The sequence below is a fragment of the Cyprinodon variegatus genome, unplaced genomic scaffold (genome assembly GCF_000732505.1).
Source record: "Cyprinodon variegatus isolate N-32 unplaced genomic scaffold, C_variegatus-1.0 Scaffold119, whole genome shotgun sequence".
NCBI classification, from domain to species: Eukaryota; Metazoa; Chordata; class Actinopteri; order Cyprinodontiformes; family Cyprinodontidae; genus Cyprinodon; species Cyprinodon variegatus.
Window position 1 is genome coordinate 1,106,883 of NW_015150572.1, and position 16,492 is coordinate 1,123,374.

Consider the following 16,492-nt stretch of genomic DNA (forward strand, 5'->3'; position numbering starts at 1 on the left):
CCTCCAGGTTAAGTGGCCGTTCGGACCGGTGATTGGTCCTCCATCCTCCAGGTTAAGTGGCCGTTCGGACCGGTGATTGGTCCTCAACCCTCCCACGTCACGTGAACCGTTCTGACATAATTGATTGGTCCTCGTTTTGGAAATCTTTGATCTCGTTCGGACCTTGTTCGGATCTCGTGTGAAGTTGGTTCGGACTTGTTCGGACCTTGTTCGGATCTCGTTTGAAGTTTGTTCGGACTTGTTCGGACCTTGTTCGGATGTCTTAGAAGTTGGTTCGGACTTGTTCGGATCTCGTTTGAGTTTCGTTCGGACTTGTTCGGACCTTGTTCGAATGTCTTTGAAGTTGGTTCGAACTTGTTCGAACCCTTTAAAATGTGTTAGGACCTCAGAGGCCGCCCAGGAACGGTGCAGAGACCTTTGCAGAGCAAAGGGAAATTAAAGGAAGGACGAGTGCCTTCTCCTGTGGTAAACAGCACAAAAAAATTATAACCTTTTCTGACACTATGCGTTCCTCTGGATTATTATTCATTTCCGCGATTCCTCTATATCGTCAAATAGGTTTATCTGAAAAGAAAAAAATAAATTTATACCGACGAGGATGGGATTCGAACCCACGCGTGCAGAGCACAATGGATTAGCAGTCCATCGCCTTAACCACTCGGCCACCTCGTCTGAAAGCACCCGTGATCATGACACAAATAAACCAGCAGGATTTGTCAACGACAGTTCAGTATTCTGTGCATGACTGTATGCCATCATTTTCGTGTATAACATTGTGTGTTGGTTTCGAAAATTGCCGTCTGTGAACGCTTTACATTACAAGGATACCCCCGCCGCTTGAAACGTAATAACACCGTTTCCAGCGGCGCATTTAGTCCCGACTTTACGGCTGTTACACATCGACATGCGCCGCAGTCGCAGCAGCTGCTCAGCCAACCAGCGCTTTGTTGTGATTTAATGGATCACAGAATCTACTCCGCGACATCGATCTCCCTGCTACTTTGAATCGTTCGAAATGCTCATTTAATCCAACACGACATCCAAGCAGGGGTTCACTCCGACACAGCCCTGTTAGGCTGTGCTGTTAGCAGCGTGGCTGGGATGTAGTCAACGTTAGCTGGAGCGCCTGGATACAACCAGCTCCTGATTTTTTTTTATTTTTTTTTTATTTGACCTGCTTTGTAAGGTTTATCTGGAATGCATTTATCCAAGAAATGCTCGGTGTTCAAAGTGGTGCTGAGCGCACTTGTGATCGTGGCGCTGCTGCAGCTCATCTACCTGTCCTTCCTGTCCAGGTTCCATGGGAAGCAGCAGCGCTACCGCTACTCGGAGCTCTTTGGAGGCTCCGCGGCCAAGAAGAATGGCCACTCCGAGAAAAACACGCGGAAGGAGCGGCTCAGGTACTCCCTGTCCACCGGTGGGATCTTTGACAACAGCGGTCAATACAGAGTATACAAAAACTTGATAAAGAGTGATTTCACAACCAATCAGAAACCAGGCTCCCACTCCAATTCAGATATCCTGTCTTTAGCCACTCATACAACCATAAACAACCTGCATCACCTGGAATCCCTGTTGGAAAGATGGCAGAACCCTCTCTCTGTGGCTATATTTGCACATGGGGAGGATGTGAAGTATGCCACTGCTCTGGCCTATGCACTCAGCTTCTTCTGCCCTAAGATCCAAGCCCTGGTGGATTTCCACTTGGTCTGCCTGTCAGGAGAGACGGCCAGTTTCCCTGAGCAGGACATGGAGCACTTTGCTGGATTGGAAGACTGTGCTTCTGTCTTCTCAAGGCTGGAAACCCACAGAGATAAACACCAAAACTACGCCATCAGTGGAAACATCTCCTACCCTAACAACCTTCTCCGTAACGTTGCCCGAGGTGGCACCGAGTCCTCCTACATCCTGGTAATTGATATGGACATGATGCCCAGCGCTGAACTGCACCAGCAGTTCCTCGCCATGATCCTGAGGAGGCCGCCGGCGAGCGACCAGGTGTTCGTCCTGCCGTCTTTTGAGATCCGGCACGCCAGGAAGATTCCCTCGACGAAGGCGGAGTTGGTACAGCTCTACCAGGTCGGGGAGGTCCGTCCCTTTTATGAGGAGTTGTGTCCACGCTGTCAGGCTCCCACCAACTACTCTCAGTGGGTCAACAGCTATGTGAGAGAGACAGGCCCTTTGGAGGTTGCCTACACACTCAGCTGGGTGGATCCTTGGGAGCCGTTCTACATTGGGCCTCGCAGTGTCCCCCTATATGATGAGAGCTTCAAGCAGTATGGCTTCAATAGAATCAGTCAGGTTGGTAGAGAAAGATATCCATAAATCACTACCTGAGATCTAAACATATTCCTCACTGAAACATGGCTGCAGGAACCATAGGAAGAAAAATATCATATCATTGCCAAACCATAACTCAAGTAGCTGCAGTGTCCTTCACTTTGTATTAAGTTGTGTTAAATTTCGTTTCTCTGTTTCCTCCCAGGCGTGCGAGCTGCACGTGGCCGGATTCAGGTTCTCCGTGCTCAGCTCTGCTTTCGTGGTGCACCGCGGCTTCAAAATCCAGGGGGAGTTCCATGCTAAGAAGGAGGAGGAGAACAAACAGAACCGGATTTTGTTTCGCAGCTTCAAAGAGGGTCTGAAAACCAAATACCCATCCTCTACCCGGCGATGCTGAGGGAAAAAAAAAAAAGATGACTCTTTCCTCTAAAGCTGTGTGATTTTTATAGTCATTTAGTCTTTAATTTAACCCAATCTGTCTGATAATATGAAGCAGCTAAGATTATCAGGATTTCAGAGAACCAGTTAGGACTGTGAGAGCAATTAGCATTCAGGAGTAGATAGAGACAAGTCAGTAATTCAAAATTTTATCTCAAATTGGGAGGTTTAACTGCATTTAAAGGTTTATATCCAAGCATAAAAGGTATGTGTCTTACTTTATAAATTATGTACTCAAAAAAAACAAAGCATTAGGATATTAGGATACGGAATATCTTGGCATATTCAAACATTTCCACTATAAATGAGCTGGTTAAATGTTGCCTTAAATCATATTTGAAAGATCATTTCCACCTAAAATGTAGCTCAGAAGCCACATTGTTCATGTATTAAATGCCCAAACTAGGCATGGGCAATTCTCACAGCATTATAACCTACAGTAAAATATTTTATTCACATAAAAACATAAACCATGAGTTTTAGTTAAAAGCAACAACCATCCTACCTGCAAATCGTTATTGCATTTACATTTATAAAATTTTTTTATTTATATTTTGATATTATTAAGTATGAAACATGTTAGAATTAAATGAATGACAAGTAAAATTTGGGTTTAGTGCTAACTGTGCCTAATGTCTCCAAAATGTAACAACTTTTTATCTATTTCTAGAATACCTTCCAGTAACCAGTCCGTCTGTTCTCCGTCGAGGGCTGGTTATACTCCCCACAGCAGCTGTGTCACAGTGAGCTTGTCGCAGATATTTTTGATTTATGCCCACTATTGGAGCGTAGTCTGGACAATCAGGAACTAGCTGCGGGTCTAGATACGGCCGCGGCGGTGAGGAAGTGGGGGCAAATTTGTGAGACAATGGAGGGATATGAGGGTGAAAAAGAGCGGGGATCCAGGTGGGAAAAGGGTCCCAGCGTTCTTCTAACTGGTCCAACTTCACGAGTTGTTTTCCACAATGGCGGTCATACAAACAAAACAAGCCGGTAAGGTACCAAACAGGGAATACGCATGGTGTAGAGCAGATGTAGATTTGACCAATCAGAGGCCTCCTGTCTGTGGTCACCTACAAAATTTTGCTAACTTCCCAGTCAACTATTTAACTCTGTGTTTCCATTTAAGCCGGGCAAACACTGCAATATTTTCAATTTTCGTTGCAGGCAGCTACAGCTCAACGTGTACGGCAACCCGCAGGGTTTAAAAATGTTCACAGCTCACTATACATGTTCTCACGCTGTGCGGCCTGACGCTCTGATGCGACCGTACGACGGCTGACTGAATTACAAACATGTTGGATTTTCTCCCGACCTTACGTTTCCTGATTGGGAGGTGGTCATGAGAGGCTAATCGGCCCTTGTTACCCCCTGCATATTACACGACGTATGACGAGTTTGAAACTCGGCCCCAATGAAAAATTCTCGCACGACTGGAGAATCGGCCTGAAAAGGGCAAAAAATCGTACAGTGTATGCCCGACTTTTACGAGTTTGAATAGTGGTTCTCAGTACTTTCTATTTCTTAATTCTCTGCGTTTGTTTAACATTGTCAATAGTTGCATTTCCATTACTAATGTGCGCAAAAACTAGGGCTGAAACTAACTATTATTTCGCAAATTGATTAATCTGTCGATTTATTTTTTAAGAAAGAATCAATTAATAATCAGATAGCCAAAGAAGATTTTTTTTTTACGAAATTAAAACAGGTGAAACTAAAACTTTTCCAATTGAGGAGTTTTGGATAGAGCATATTAACAGACGAAATTTTGTTTGAAATCTTAAATGCTAAATGTTAATATATATTTTTTACAATCTTGGTATAATTACTGCTCTAAGTGGGTAACTGTCAGCGTTTTACAGTCTATACTCCAGTTAATGATTAACTGATTACTAAATTGGTTGACGATTCTTTTAATAATTGATTAATAAAGGTTATTCCGATTAGTTGTTTCAGCCCTAGGAAAAACAGTCGATATTCTGGGAATATGGAAAATTATAATTTTCGCAATGGCAGTATTTGTTTTTTAGATAATAAATCACATGAAAATTCTGTGTGATTACGTTTGCTAACCTGTTAACTCTTGAAAACAATATGGCAGCAGCTGATGTAAACGCATGAGATATATTTCAGTCACGATTCTTGTGGGGCGCCATCAACCTCTAACCTCTTCAGGTCTTCTTCTTTAAGGTCACATGACTTGCGCAATGCGGAAAAAGTGTTTTCATTGCACTTTAATGCATACATTATAATGCGACTAATCGAAGCGTGAAAATTATTATCGAAATTTTAGTGTTTCCATTTGGCTAATTTATTTTCGTGATTACAATCTAATTTGACGCTTAATGGAAACTCCGTTATTGTTTTGGAACAGGCTAATTTGTCTTTGTTTTAAGCAGAATTATTTCAGCCAGCAGAAATGCAGTGCGCAGCAACAGTAGGAGAAGTGGAAAGATGGTGTGAGACTATATTTCCTGTCACTTCGAAGCTTTCTCTAAGAACTCATTTAAAGCATTTCTAAATGTTAAAGCAGTATGATACAAAAGTTGTAGTTGTTTTAAAACATACCGTCTTAAACCTTTTACTATTCAACGCCCATAACGGACCTCTGCCTAGATATGCAGTGTTGTTAAAATATTTCCCCTTTAAAACTTTTTCAGTTATTATTCATTATTATACACCTACATGATAATTAATCTTATCAGACAAAAATAATTTGAATAACTTAAAAATGCTGTTTTCAGATAATGATTTTATTAATTGGTTATTTAAGCCGAGCTCACCTTTTTATGAAAATTAAAAACTACACTTTTCTTAAATATAAAGTTATCTGTGATTAAGCCTATTTTTTATTTTTTTTGGTTGGTTGGTTGGTTGAATTGTACCAGCCATGAAATCACCTAAATTCATCCTGTAGTATGAAGGCTGGAGGATGTAAAACAAATTAAACACCAAGTTCAAATCTAAACAAATTCAAGAACAGAAAAACAACAAAACAATGGAAATCAATCAGAATTGAGAGGATTGCAAAACCATTTATACAAATCAATATGATCAATATGTAAACCAGTGTCAGACTCATTTACCTCATTTTAGTTTAATGTTTATAATTCAACAACAGCAAAAACATTAGGCCTAAATAGTTTCCATTTGAGAGTTCAAAAGCCAGAGCACTAATGTCCAATATTTGATCAAAGATATCTCAAAATATCTAATTGATTTTAAGCTTAATGGCTATATACACCATTTTTGTTAATTTGTTTTGCTTTTCTTAAAGTAATTTCATAAAAATGCCCCCGTAGAATCAAAGCTTTGTCATATCTGTAGATAAGCATTAGGATTGTTAGTGTTTCAGTATAAACCATACGGTCTCTTCTTGCATTTCTTAAAAAAAATCTCAATTTATTGCCCAGCCTTACAACCTACCACCTGGATTTTTAGGAAAATATTCTGATAATACCAAAGTTAATCTTCTTGGAATGTGTGTATCCTATAAAATCTGGTATAAAGTAGCAGAGTAAATGTTGAACATGGTTGTGGTGTAATGACCAATCCCTTCATTGTTGCTTCAGAACCTAAACTGTGATTTTAAATTCTTGAGGAGTCTTTCCATCATGCTACGTTCAGGCCGCAAGCACTGGAAGCAGCAAAAAAAGCTTCTGCTGCTTAATTTTTGAAAGCTTGTCTGCATTAAGGTCTGATGCGTGTCCAGTGAAGTGTGTCCAGATGCATCTGATGCTCCTGTGTTCAGTGGCAGAGAACGGCTTTGCCATGTTTGCTGTTATAAGTGGGTAGAAAGTAGTTTCAATATATTTTTAGGTGAGAAAGTTTACCTCAAAACTTCATCTGCGCTGTCAGTTCATCAAGATTGCGATCCTGCCTTCAAATATTTCCCCTGTCAGCACGCAACCCCAAAACATTGCGGCCCTCTCGTCCGGTTGCCTCTTGAGGGTTTTCTGCTACTGTTTGTGTCGGCTGGAAGGAGATGTTTGCGTTTTTCATGTGTAATCCAACCTGCAGGCACCAGATTAATAAAAGCGAACATATTTTGTCGGCAGGTTTTGACATTTTAAGTTAATTTAGGTGTAAATAAACGGTTTCAGATAAGTGATCATAGCGATCTGCATTAGCCGCACTGTGTCTGTCTCTCTGCCAGCTCCCAGATCAGCTTCTCTGATTGGTTCATGTGGCATGTCGAACAGCGAAAGTTTAATTTTTCCAAGTCCAGCAGCAGCTGCGTTTGCAGTGCGTCGCACGCCTCAGATGTTCAGAAGCTCATGGCGCGCTGCTTCAGCTGCTTTGATGTGTCAAGATGCACTGCTCCTGCTGCTGCTGGAAACACGCTGCAGGTCTTTTTGATGCACCCTGATCCACGTCAACCATTGACTTTGCATGTAAACCAGCTGCTTCTGCTGCTTCAGCAACATGCGGTATGAACGTAGCATCAGTCTGCAAGCTTAAACTCAAATTCCACTGTGTCATACAGCAGGGTAATAACCCAAATCACACTAGTGAGAAAAAAATCTGTCAAAAATGACAATTTTAGAATGGCCTAATCAAAGTATTGGTTTATTCCCTTGAGGTGTGACCTCAACAGATATTTTTTTCTTGACAAACTTCAGCCTTGATATACAAGATCCATTCTTTCCCATCATAAATGCTTTTAGATAGTTATTACAGTACTGCCTAGGATGAAATAACGAGTAATCAGGTTTGGGAAGCATTGATTTTTTTTTTTGCAATTACATTTTAGCCCAACTGGTTTGGATAATAAATATAATTTAGGAACTGCCTTTTCTATTTACTTATTTACTTAGGTTATCTTTAATCTATAAACCTCCCCAAGGTTTATAAGTTGAGAACTAATGGCATCTTGGTTGGTTTGGGCCAATTCACAGGAATAAATAATCAAGGAAAAATTATATATTTCCTGTTAGAGCAAGATGTTTTTGAAATGCTAGAGTAAGAATTCAGTATTTATGTTGGACATCCACACTAGTCTTTTAAATATCAACAGATCTAGCCATGTTTTTATACTTTAATGCTGAACTTCATTCAATCTGTCAGTAATGATATTTGACCACTAGAGGGCAATCGTTCCCTTATTCTCCACTGTGTTCTGTTTATTCAAAGCCATCAGTGAGAGCAGCACATTGCATAACTTTACAGTGTGTTTATGCACAGAAGCATGGCCCTTTTAGATGTTACCATTGTTCACCACCTTGTGATAGCTTCTTTTTCCCCCATAAACTGATTTAATAATGTTTATTAATTTGAGAATAGAAGGCACTGGAAACTTTACAATATAACAACAGTGGCATTGTACAAAAACTTTAAAACGGTGTATTCTGTTGTTCTTTTTTTGTATTGCTTATTATCTGTTTACTTTTTAAAACCACTGAAATGTATTATTTGTATTAAAATAATGCACTTTCGAGGTTTAAACCAGGCTAAATCTACATGTGTAGCTGTCTGATCACAGTATTTAACACGCCTCTATTTTTACACTACAGTCTATGTATAAATAAAGGTACTGTTTGATTACTGATAATGTCAAAATGTTACCTTAAACTTTTTATTGGATTTTTTCCCCCTCCCTTTCTTACTTGTAGTATATTTTTTGTGTATTTATTGTGACCTTTTCCTAAAAGAAATATGTTTTGGGTCTTTTTTTTAAACCCAAAGCTAGAACTCTGTAGCATGAAACTGTGTTAGATTTAGATTTATATTCTTCTTTTGAAAAATAATTTATCTGATATTTCCTATGTGTAATTACTGTGAAAACATTGCCTACTGTGGTCATGTGATAAGTAGGACCTTTTTTTCTCATCAGCTCACCTATTTAAAAAAACAAAACAACGTATTTATTTGTTTTTCTTTGTCAGATAAAATGCCTGATTTGTGTTGAAAATTGCTATTAAAACCCTCCTGGACAACTTTTGTTATCTCAACTTCTACTAGTATGATTTATTTTTATTTTAACTGCTATGGAAGATTTGAGTTAGTCATGACAGCCACAGTCATTGGAAAGCCCTGTGAGCGCTTGGAAATGGACAAGTCCAATCAATTAACTTCACCAGAGGGATTTGTAATGGCAAGTAATGCCAGGGGTGTTTCTGGAAGTATCACTTAAATAGGAGCGGAAGAACTTAAGTGACTGATAAGGAATACTTTAACTTAAGAAACTACAGCATTCAGACCCCACTGGAGATAATAAATTACACATACAAATAAAGGTAAATATATATATATACACATATATATCATTCATAAATGATATATCTTTTTAAAACATCCATCCAGCCATCCATTTTCCATCACGCTTTATCCCAGCTGGGGTCGCGAGGTGTGCTGGTGCCTATCTCCAGCTGTCTATGGGTGAGAGGTGGGGTACACCCTAGACAGGTCGCCAGTCCATCGCAGGGGAACACAGGACAAACAAACATTCACGCCTAAGGAGAATTTTGAGAAGCCAATAAACCTAAAAGTCATGTTTTTGGACTGCGGGTGGAAGCCGGAGTACCCATGCATGCTCAGGGAGAACATGCAAACTCCATGTAGAAAGACTCCGGGCTGGAAATTGAACCCTGAACCTTCTTGCTGCAAGGCAGCAGTGCTACCCACTGCAGTTTTTTAAAAAAACATCGAAAAATGCTCATTTAGGCTTAGATATTTGGGTAAAACGTTCAACAACTCAAATGCAGTATAAGAGCCTCTATGCATAACGAGATAAACATTTAGTAGAATTGACTCAAGGATTGGAATTATGTTTTGTTTGTCTTATCAGAATCTGGGCTGCGCTTCTTGTCGGATGTTTTGAAGTTTTTGAACGTGTTAAATTAGTGTGTAGTAGAAAAGTGCTTTACAGTAATTAAGTAATGAAAAGGAAAAAAACATGGACATTTTTTTTGCATTGGATCATTGCATAAAAAAGAATGTATGGAGAACCATTTAAAGTATGTTTTTGAGTTTATTGCCTAATCTTACATGAGGTCATTTATATCTCTTTTCCACTGGCCAGAAAAACCTGTTTAAACCCGCAAACAGTCAGCTTTTAGAGGCAGTTGGAATGGTTGACCATAAAGCGTCGAGCCACATCAAACTATTTGGTAAGGAACGCTGGTTTAAACTGCTTGGCTCTGATTCGATGCATGTATTGGGAACACCATAAATGCTGGGAACGTGATGACATTGAAAGCCAACGTACACATGTCACAACATCGATTTAAGAGGTTCCTATGATCCACGGAGAAGAGGAGATTCAGTGACGGATTGTGGACAATGTTAGAGACACTAGTATTTGTAAAAACATCATGGATAAGTTAAAAGAGAAAGACTATGACCACTGACCAAGGCAGATAATCAATAAGATGACAACATCTTCTCTCCATTGTTTACTTCCCTGATTTCTGTCGCAATGAGGACATCATCAACACTAACTCATGGTGATGCCATTACCAGACATGCAGCGTTGGTAGAAACAGCTTCACAGCTCCGGGTGCGGTGGGGATCGGGGGTGGTGGTGGCGGGTGGGGGTGGGGCTGGGGGTGTGTGTGGGTGCGGGTTAGTCCCAATTTTTGCCAAATGGGAAAGGAGCCGATTTTTAGCGGGACAAACCACGTTTGAAAGATACTTGTTAATCTGCTAATTTCAGTGGGAAGACAGCTTGACTGTAGGAGAAAGGGAAATGTTATGGCCAGAAAGGGAACTGCAGCAATGGAGGTTGACAGAATGTAGTGAGAGGTACAGACGTACAGACCAACATTAGCTGTCTAGTTGGATGCAATTTGAGATCTGCTATGCTCTTACCTCCTTAAGGCAGGTGCGAAGGGAATGTTGAGAACAATGAGGCTGTAGAGAGCTGTGAGTCCACTTTAATGTAAATCTGGGTATCGTCTGTAAATAAATGCAATGGAATCCTATCCTGATGGTTTGACCGTAGGGGAGTGTGCAAATCATAAACTGAGTTGGGCCAAGGACTGATCCCAGGGGGATCAAACACATGACCATGAGTCCAAGATGGAGGCATATTACAATCACTCTGCCCTGTGGTGTATTGAAGTCCATTAAGAAATGGTTGAAAATGATCAGCAGGAGATCAGCAATCATGAGGTCATTTCTGACCCAAACCTTTGCTTGGAGCACTCTAAGTAACTCACAGATGTTATTGAGAGTGAGGTGCTCATGGGGGCATACTGTAACAACTTTTTCCAAATTATCAGTGAAGATCTTAATTTTTGCAACAGACCTGTTTTTTGATAAGGGCTTATGAACTAAGATTGCTCATTGAGAGGCAAGGCAGTGATCTAAAAAACTGAAATAGTGGGATGGAGGTGTACTGCAGATCTGAGCGGAAATACACCCTTGGCTTCTGATGATGTATGGACAAAACCTGAGTTGTTTGATGACAGGCAAGCATGTCAGGTCGTATTTGAATGCCATCGTTTGGGTAACAAACCAGCTTCCAAATGCTTGGCTACCAGCTACACTGCAAAAACAATCTAGAAATTTGTAAAAAAAAAAATCTTAAATTAAGTGTATATACCCTTAATTTGAGAGGGTAAATAAGATGCTTTGTCAATGGAATAAATATTTTTACTCTTAATTAAGACAATTAGATAATATGCACAATGCAATTATATTTATCATATTTTAAGTGTAAATTGTCTTTTTTTATTGGCAAAATGTCTCAGTTACCTCCTCAATTCAAGAAAAAAATGCTGTTATTTTAAATGTATAGTGGAGGATGTTCTATTTCCAGGTGGATCATCAAAGCAAGTGGTCCTCCTAACTGTCAATCATTCTGGTGATATGTTTACATAAGGCCGTCCTACGTGCTCATCCCCATTTTCACTTACCGGTGGTGAGTTCGACATAGTGAAAAACTTGCAAATCTTCTTTGGGAAAGTAAGCTTGTATGAGAGATGCAAACAGGAACTTTTAAACAGAGCGTGCACAAGGAGAACTGGGCTTGTGCACGCTCATGCATGCGTTTAAAAGATGGGTACAAGGTTGTGTACAGGGTACAGGGTAGATTTCCATTTTTTGCAGTGTAGCATCCCTGTCTCTGGTTCACAAAGCAGTGATAGTTGGACTCAAGCAGCGGACTTGAGGAACAGCCAATGGACAAAGTCCTAAAAGACCAATGGACCGCCTTACAGTAGCTGTTACAACCAATGGGATTCTGATCATTTCAGCATGATCTTCAAAGATGATCTCAGGAGGAAGATTTTATCTACAAACACAAGAAGGCACAGAGTGCCGGTTTCTCTCTAACCCACCATTAAGTTAATGGACGATTACATAGTGAGCAGGGCCATCATCCAATTAAAATGCCCTGCTTAGTGATTAAGATCTGTCCTAAAGTAGACTTCAGAGATTTCTAAGTAAAGCTCAGCTTTGACAGGGATGGAATAATTTTTAGAGTTCCAGATTCCATTCTTCGAATGACCAAATAAGGAACAATACAACACATGTTACTGCAGCTCGACCAGCGAGCTGGCCATCTGCTGGTAAAGTGGAGCACGTGTGACATTCGGCGCTTGATGACTGTCCAAGGCGCTGTGGCGTTTTGTGGCTAAGCCTGCATTACCGGACTGGACAATGAGCCTCAGCACACGAGAGCCACAAGCACGCAACTGTGCCTTAGCTTTGGATTGGCTTTGTTGAGCACATCTAATCATCGTCAATCTTATAAAGTGTGTTGTTTTAACCTCTAATTAATTTATCTCATCCTCTTCTTCTGAGATCGGTTCCCACTCACTCTTAAAAGCAACTCTGGGCTATTCTTAACATAATAAGAGAGAGTGTTTGTGCACCTATAGATTTTTCTCCTGATATCTTGCTTAATTATTCTGTTAATCAAATTAATCTCCAGGAGGGAAACATACATGGGAAATTAAAAAATATATATATATACCAGTTAAACTTCTTTGTTTCTTTTCCATCTTAAGAGATTAAGTTTCATCAGTAAATGTAGTTCATTCCTCTTCTCCCCCTGCTCAGGGTGCTAATAATGTGGCAGAAGGTGCAGAAATGTTAGGAGGGGGTGGTGGATCAGGAGAGGCAGGTTTGGTGAGGTTAAGTGGGGTTTATCCCAGCAGCTTTGGGGAGTGAAGGCTTATCTGGGTCAGAGATCTTCGTGACATAAGCAATTAGGGTTGCCCTCTCTTGTGTATGCTAGCAGGAGGGAGGCCTCCCGCCACCTAGATTAGCCATACTAAGGCTCGGGGAGCTTGGCAGCTTCTGGTCAGTGGAGGGAACCAGCTGGAGGGCGAGATGAGTGGGTGGTAAGGTGGTGCCTATGTTTTTTTTTTTGTTTTTTTTTTAAGAGCGAATGAGGGGAAGGAGGAGAACAAGGAGAGCAAGGGGTCAGGATATTTCAAATGAGAAAATTCACTCCGGTTCACTGAATGGGCGAGAAAACAAAGAGTCAGTGATCCAAACTGATCGATAGAAGCAGTTATATGGACCTCTGCACCAAAACGAGGTCGACATTTTCGCAGGGGCATCGTTACTAGAGAAAAATACACAATAGAGGCTGCTTATGTCACTTGACATATGAGATTTATACTCAGCAGCCACTTAACTGAAAGGATTAACAAGTCATTGGATTACTCAGTTCACAAAAACCATCTTATACAAAGCCAGCGGCTTTTTAACAAACTGAACTATGCACGTTGGCACGAATGACTTGTGTATAAATATCACAAACAAAAGACTAATTTAAGAGGCTGCAGTGGGTCTTTACAATTTGTTTGAATAAAAAGCAGTTTAACTAAACACAAAAACTCTCCCAAGTCATGCTCAGTGGCTGATCATAAACAGCAAACCTTTCTGATCAACACAATGAGGTCAAAAACAACACTCTTTGGAGAAGAGACTTTAATGGAGGAAAGAAGAGGTGTCAGCTGGTCAATCTCGCTGAAAGAAAATGATTTAGACTAGATAACAGGAAGGCTAATTTATGCACAGTAAAAGTACTCTTTTTCTTTTTTTCTTTTTCGTTTCTTTAATGTAATAGGAAATATTAAAAAAGTGAGTTTACCCCTTTGAAAACTGAAAAATGCAGAGCAGTATCAAAGAAAAGTATTTTCTTTGTGTTCAATTCTTTGTAAAATCCTGTTAAACCAAACTAGTACTTTTATTCTGATTGTTAAAAATTGGAATTGGGTAAAATTACTATTGATTGGTAAAATCTTTACTAGCAAAATACAGATCAGAAATAATAATAATAATAAAAAAACTATTATAAGGGTAAACACCCTACTTGAATTTTGCCAACTGGGAAAGACTCTTGTATCTAATATGATTAGAGAATAAAGATTGAAGTCTGCTGTTGCTGTTTAAGATTTACATTTTAACATCTGTCCAGCGATAACAGTATTAAAATTTGTAATAACTGTGGCACATTTAAGTTAAATACTCCTCAATGTTCATTGCCAAATAAAAAAACAACAACTAAGAACTGGAATAAGTAGACATTTCCTCATGGCCCTGTAGCTTGAATGGTAAAAATGTGGACCTTCAGCACCATTGGCAAGATCTGTGCACAGATGAGGCTGTTAAAAAAAAGGAAAAAACGGAGAAAAACAAATCTTCAAAATTTTATTAACCCAATTTTTTACCTTGATTTTATTTTAGCACCTGATCGTTCTTCTACTTCTACTGGTTTTATATATTTTTTAAGAAATCTTGACCCATACTCAGCTGCTGCCGCTGAAAATACCCACATTAATTTTTACACGCATAAAATAGAAGATTAAAAACACAAAAGATGTAGGAAGTTAATAAAACTCTATTTCCATATTAATAACGAGCAAAATTATTTTTTTTGTTGGCTCAAAAAAAAATGTTCAATCCCCTTTTAACAGCACTTTGACTTTTTTGTTCAAGTCAAACATTTTGCATTTAAAATGTTTTTTCATTAACTGAAAAAAAAATGTTGCCTGAGTTACTTCTAACAGTTTACTGCATGTCCCTCGTTTTTTTCTTCTTCCCTTCCCTTATGCACTGGATGTAACTTGGACTCTTACATGCCATCCTGACAACAAAAACATCTATTTCTGGGACGATGGAAAATAACAGACCAACTACATCCTAAAGATGTCCTCCTCTCTGAGATGCGGGGATCCATTTCACTTAAACAAATGAGGGCTTATCAGCCATCAGTGCCAGCTCTGAGGCAAGTTTACATGTGCGCCTAATGACTAAAAGCCTCTCAGGCCAAGTACAGACATATCACTCGCCTCTAAACCTGGTGCTCTTGGAGCGCCAGGCTACCTGGTATTTTAAACGTATCCCAGCTAAAGTCAGACTATCCGCCCTGGAGGACAGAAGTTATGAGAGCTGACACTGCCTGGGGGAGAGAAAAGGAGGCCTAACAGATAGAGGTAATCCCTCTCACCAAGCTAACACCACCCACCCCTGCTGTCCAAGGAACCCAGCAGGATAAGAAGCTACATACACACACACACACACACACACACACACACACACACACACACACCACGGAGTAATCGATAAAAGTCATCATGGTTCCATGCGTATCAATGTCTTTCAACAGGTGTACGTTCAAATGATACATGCTGAAGCAAAGTACAAGCAGATGGTCTTTCAAAGACACATAAGGCTCATTTATCAAAGTTCTACAGGAACAGATGATGGGAGCATTGATACTATAGTCCCGATGTTTGCAAAACACAACTGGGAGAAAGTCGATCAACTTCTCTAACCAAGGAGCAGACTTCTCGCTTCACAAAGAATACCAAGAGCAAAGTTGTTTCCCATCCTATACCTTTAAAAAAAAAACATTTAAAGAAAAGCAGTCAGTCCATATCAGCACCCGGTCAATAAGGCCGTTGCAGACGGGAGATTAGCTTGGATTTATATGACAGATTAAACTTAGGTTGAGCTGTCACAAAAGGATCACACCACACTACTTGAATCAAAATCAATATAAGCCATGAGCGAGGGAGATAGTATTTGTTTTCACTTAATTTGTCACTGTCTTGGTAATAATATGTGTCTTTGCAGAATACATGGACGCTCATTTGGATGAAAACGGTTTATCAAAAGCTAAAGATAAGACAAAAGAACTGCGAAAAAGTATTTTACCCCTAACAGACTACTTGTTCAAGTTGTATTTTTTTGTCAGATCTAAATGTTTTAAATTTAGGTGTGACAAATTAAACTTATTTAATTAAACTTATGTTAATATGAGAAGAAGATAATGCGAGTAAAGAATAAAAAAAGTTGTTTTCAAACAATGATTGAAATTAAATAGTGAAAAAAAGCAATCTTAACATTTTAAATGAGAATTTACCCATCACAAATGATAACTTGTCCGCTTTTGGCAGCCGCACCAGTCATTGAGTGATAACTGGCAAAGAGTGTTGGAAGATTTTTCTCCCCCTCTGCCTTGGTGACTTGTTTTAATTAAGTTATAGTGAGGAAAATAAGTATTTGAACACCCTGCTATTTTGCAAGCTCCCACTTAGAAAACATGGAGGGGTTTAAATTGCATGTCCATTATGTACACTGTTAGAGACATAATCTAAGTTAAAAAATCCAGAAAACACAATATAGGATTTTTAACTATTTATTTGTATGATACAGCTGCAAGTAAGTATTTTTATACCTTAAAAATCAATGATAATATTTGGTACAGTAGCCTTTGATTTCAATTCCAGAGGTCAAACGATTCCTGTAGTTCTTCACCAGGTTTGCACGTACTGCAGGAGGGATTTTTGCCCACTCCTCCACACAGATCTTC

The 16,492-nt window shown here is 39.6% G+C and overlaps 1 protein-coding gene and 1 non-coding gene across 2 annotated transcripts; one reads left to right on the forward strand and one right to left on the reverse strand.

The window, feature by feature from the left end:
- The first annotated feature begins 564 nt into the window (after nt 1-564).
- Nucleotides 565-2,954, forward strand: b4gat1 (beta-1,4-glucuronyltransferase 1). Its single transcript, XM_015375476.1, has 2 exons — nt 565-2,301; nt 2,486-2,954. Exons 1-2 carry the CDS (start codon nt 1,198-1,200, stop codon nt 2,675-2,677), a joined length of 1,296 nt encoding a protein of 431 aa, XP_015230962.1. The 5' UTR covers nt 565-1,197; the 3' UTR covers nt 2,678-2,954.
- trnas-gcu lies at nt 591-672 on the reverse strand. Its single transcript has one exon. It is a non-coding gene; the product is annotated as a tRNA-Ser (tRNA).
- Nucleotides 2,955-16,492: the final 13,538 nt, after the last annotated feature.

Bases quoted from the DNA above. Each gene is read 5' to 3' on its own strand.
- b4gat1 (XM_015375476.1), top strand. From the start codon at position 1,198: ATGCATTTATCCAAGAAATGCTCGGTGTTCAAAGTGGTGCTGAGCGCA. The intron at 2,302-2,485 runs GTTGGTAGAGAA...GTTTCCTCCCAG, and splicing joins GCTTCAATAGAATCAGTCAG to GCGTGCGAGCTGCACGTGGC.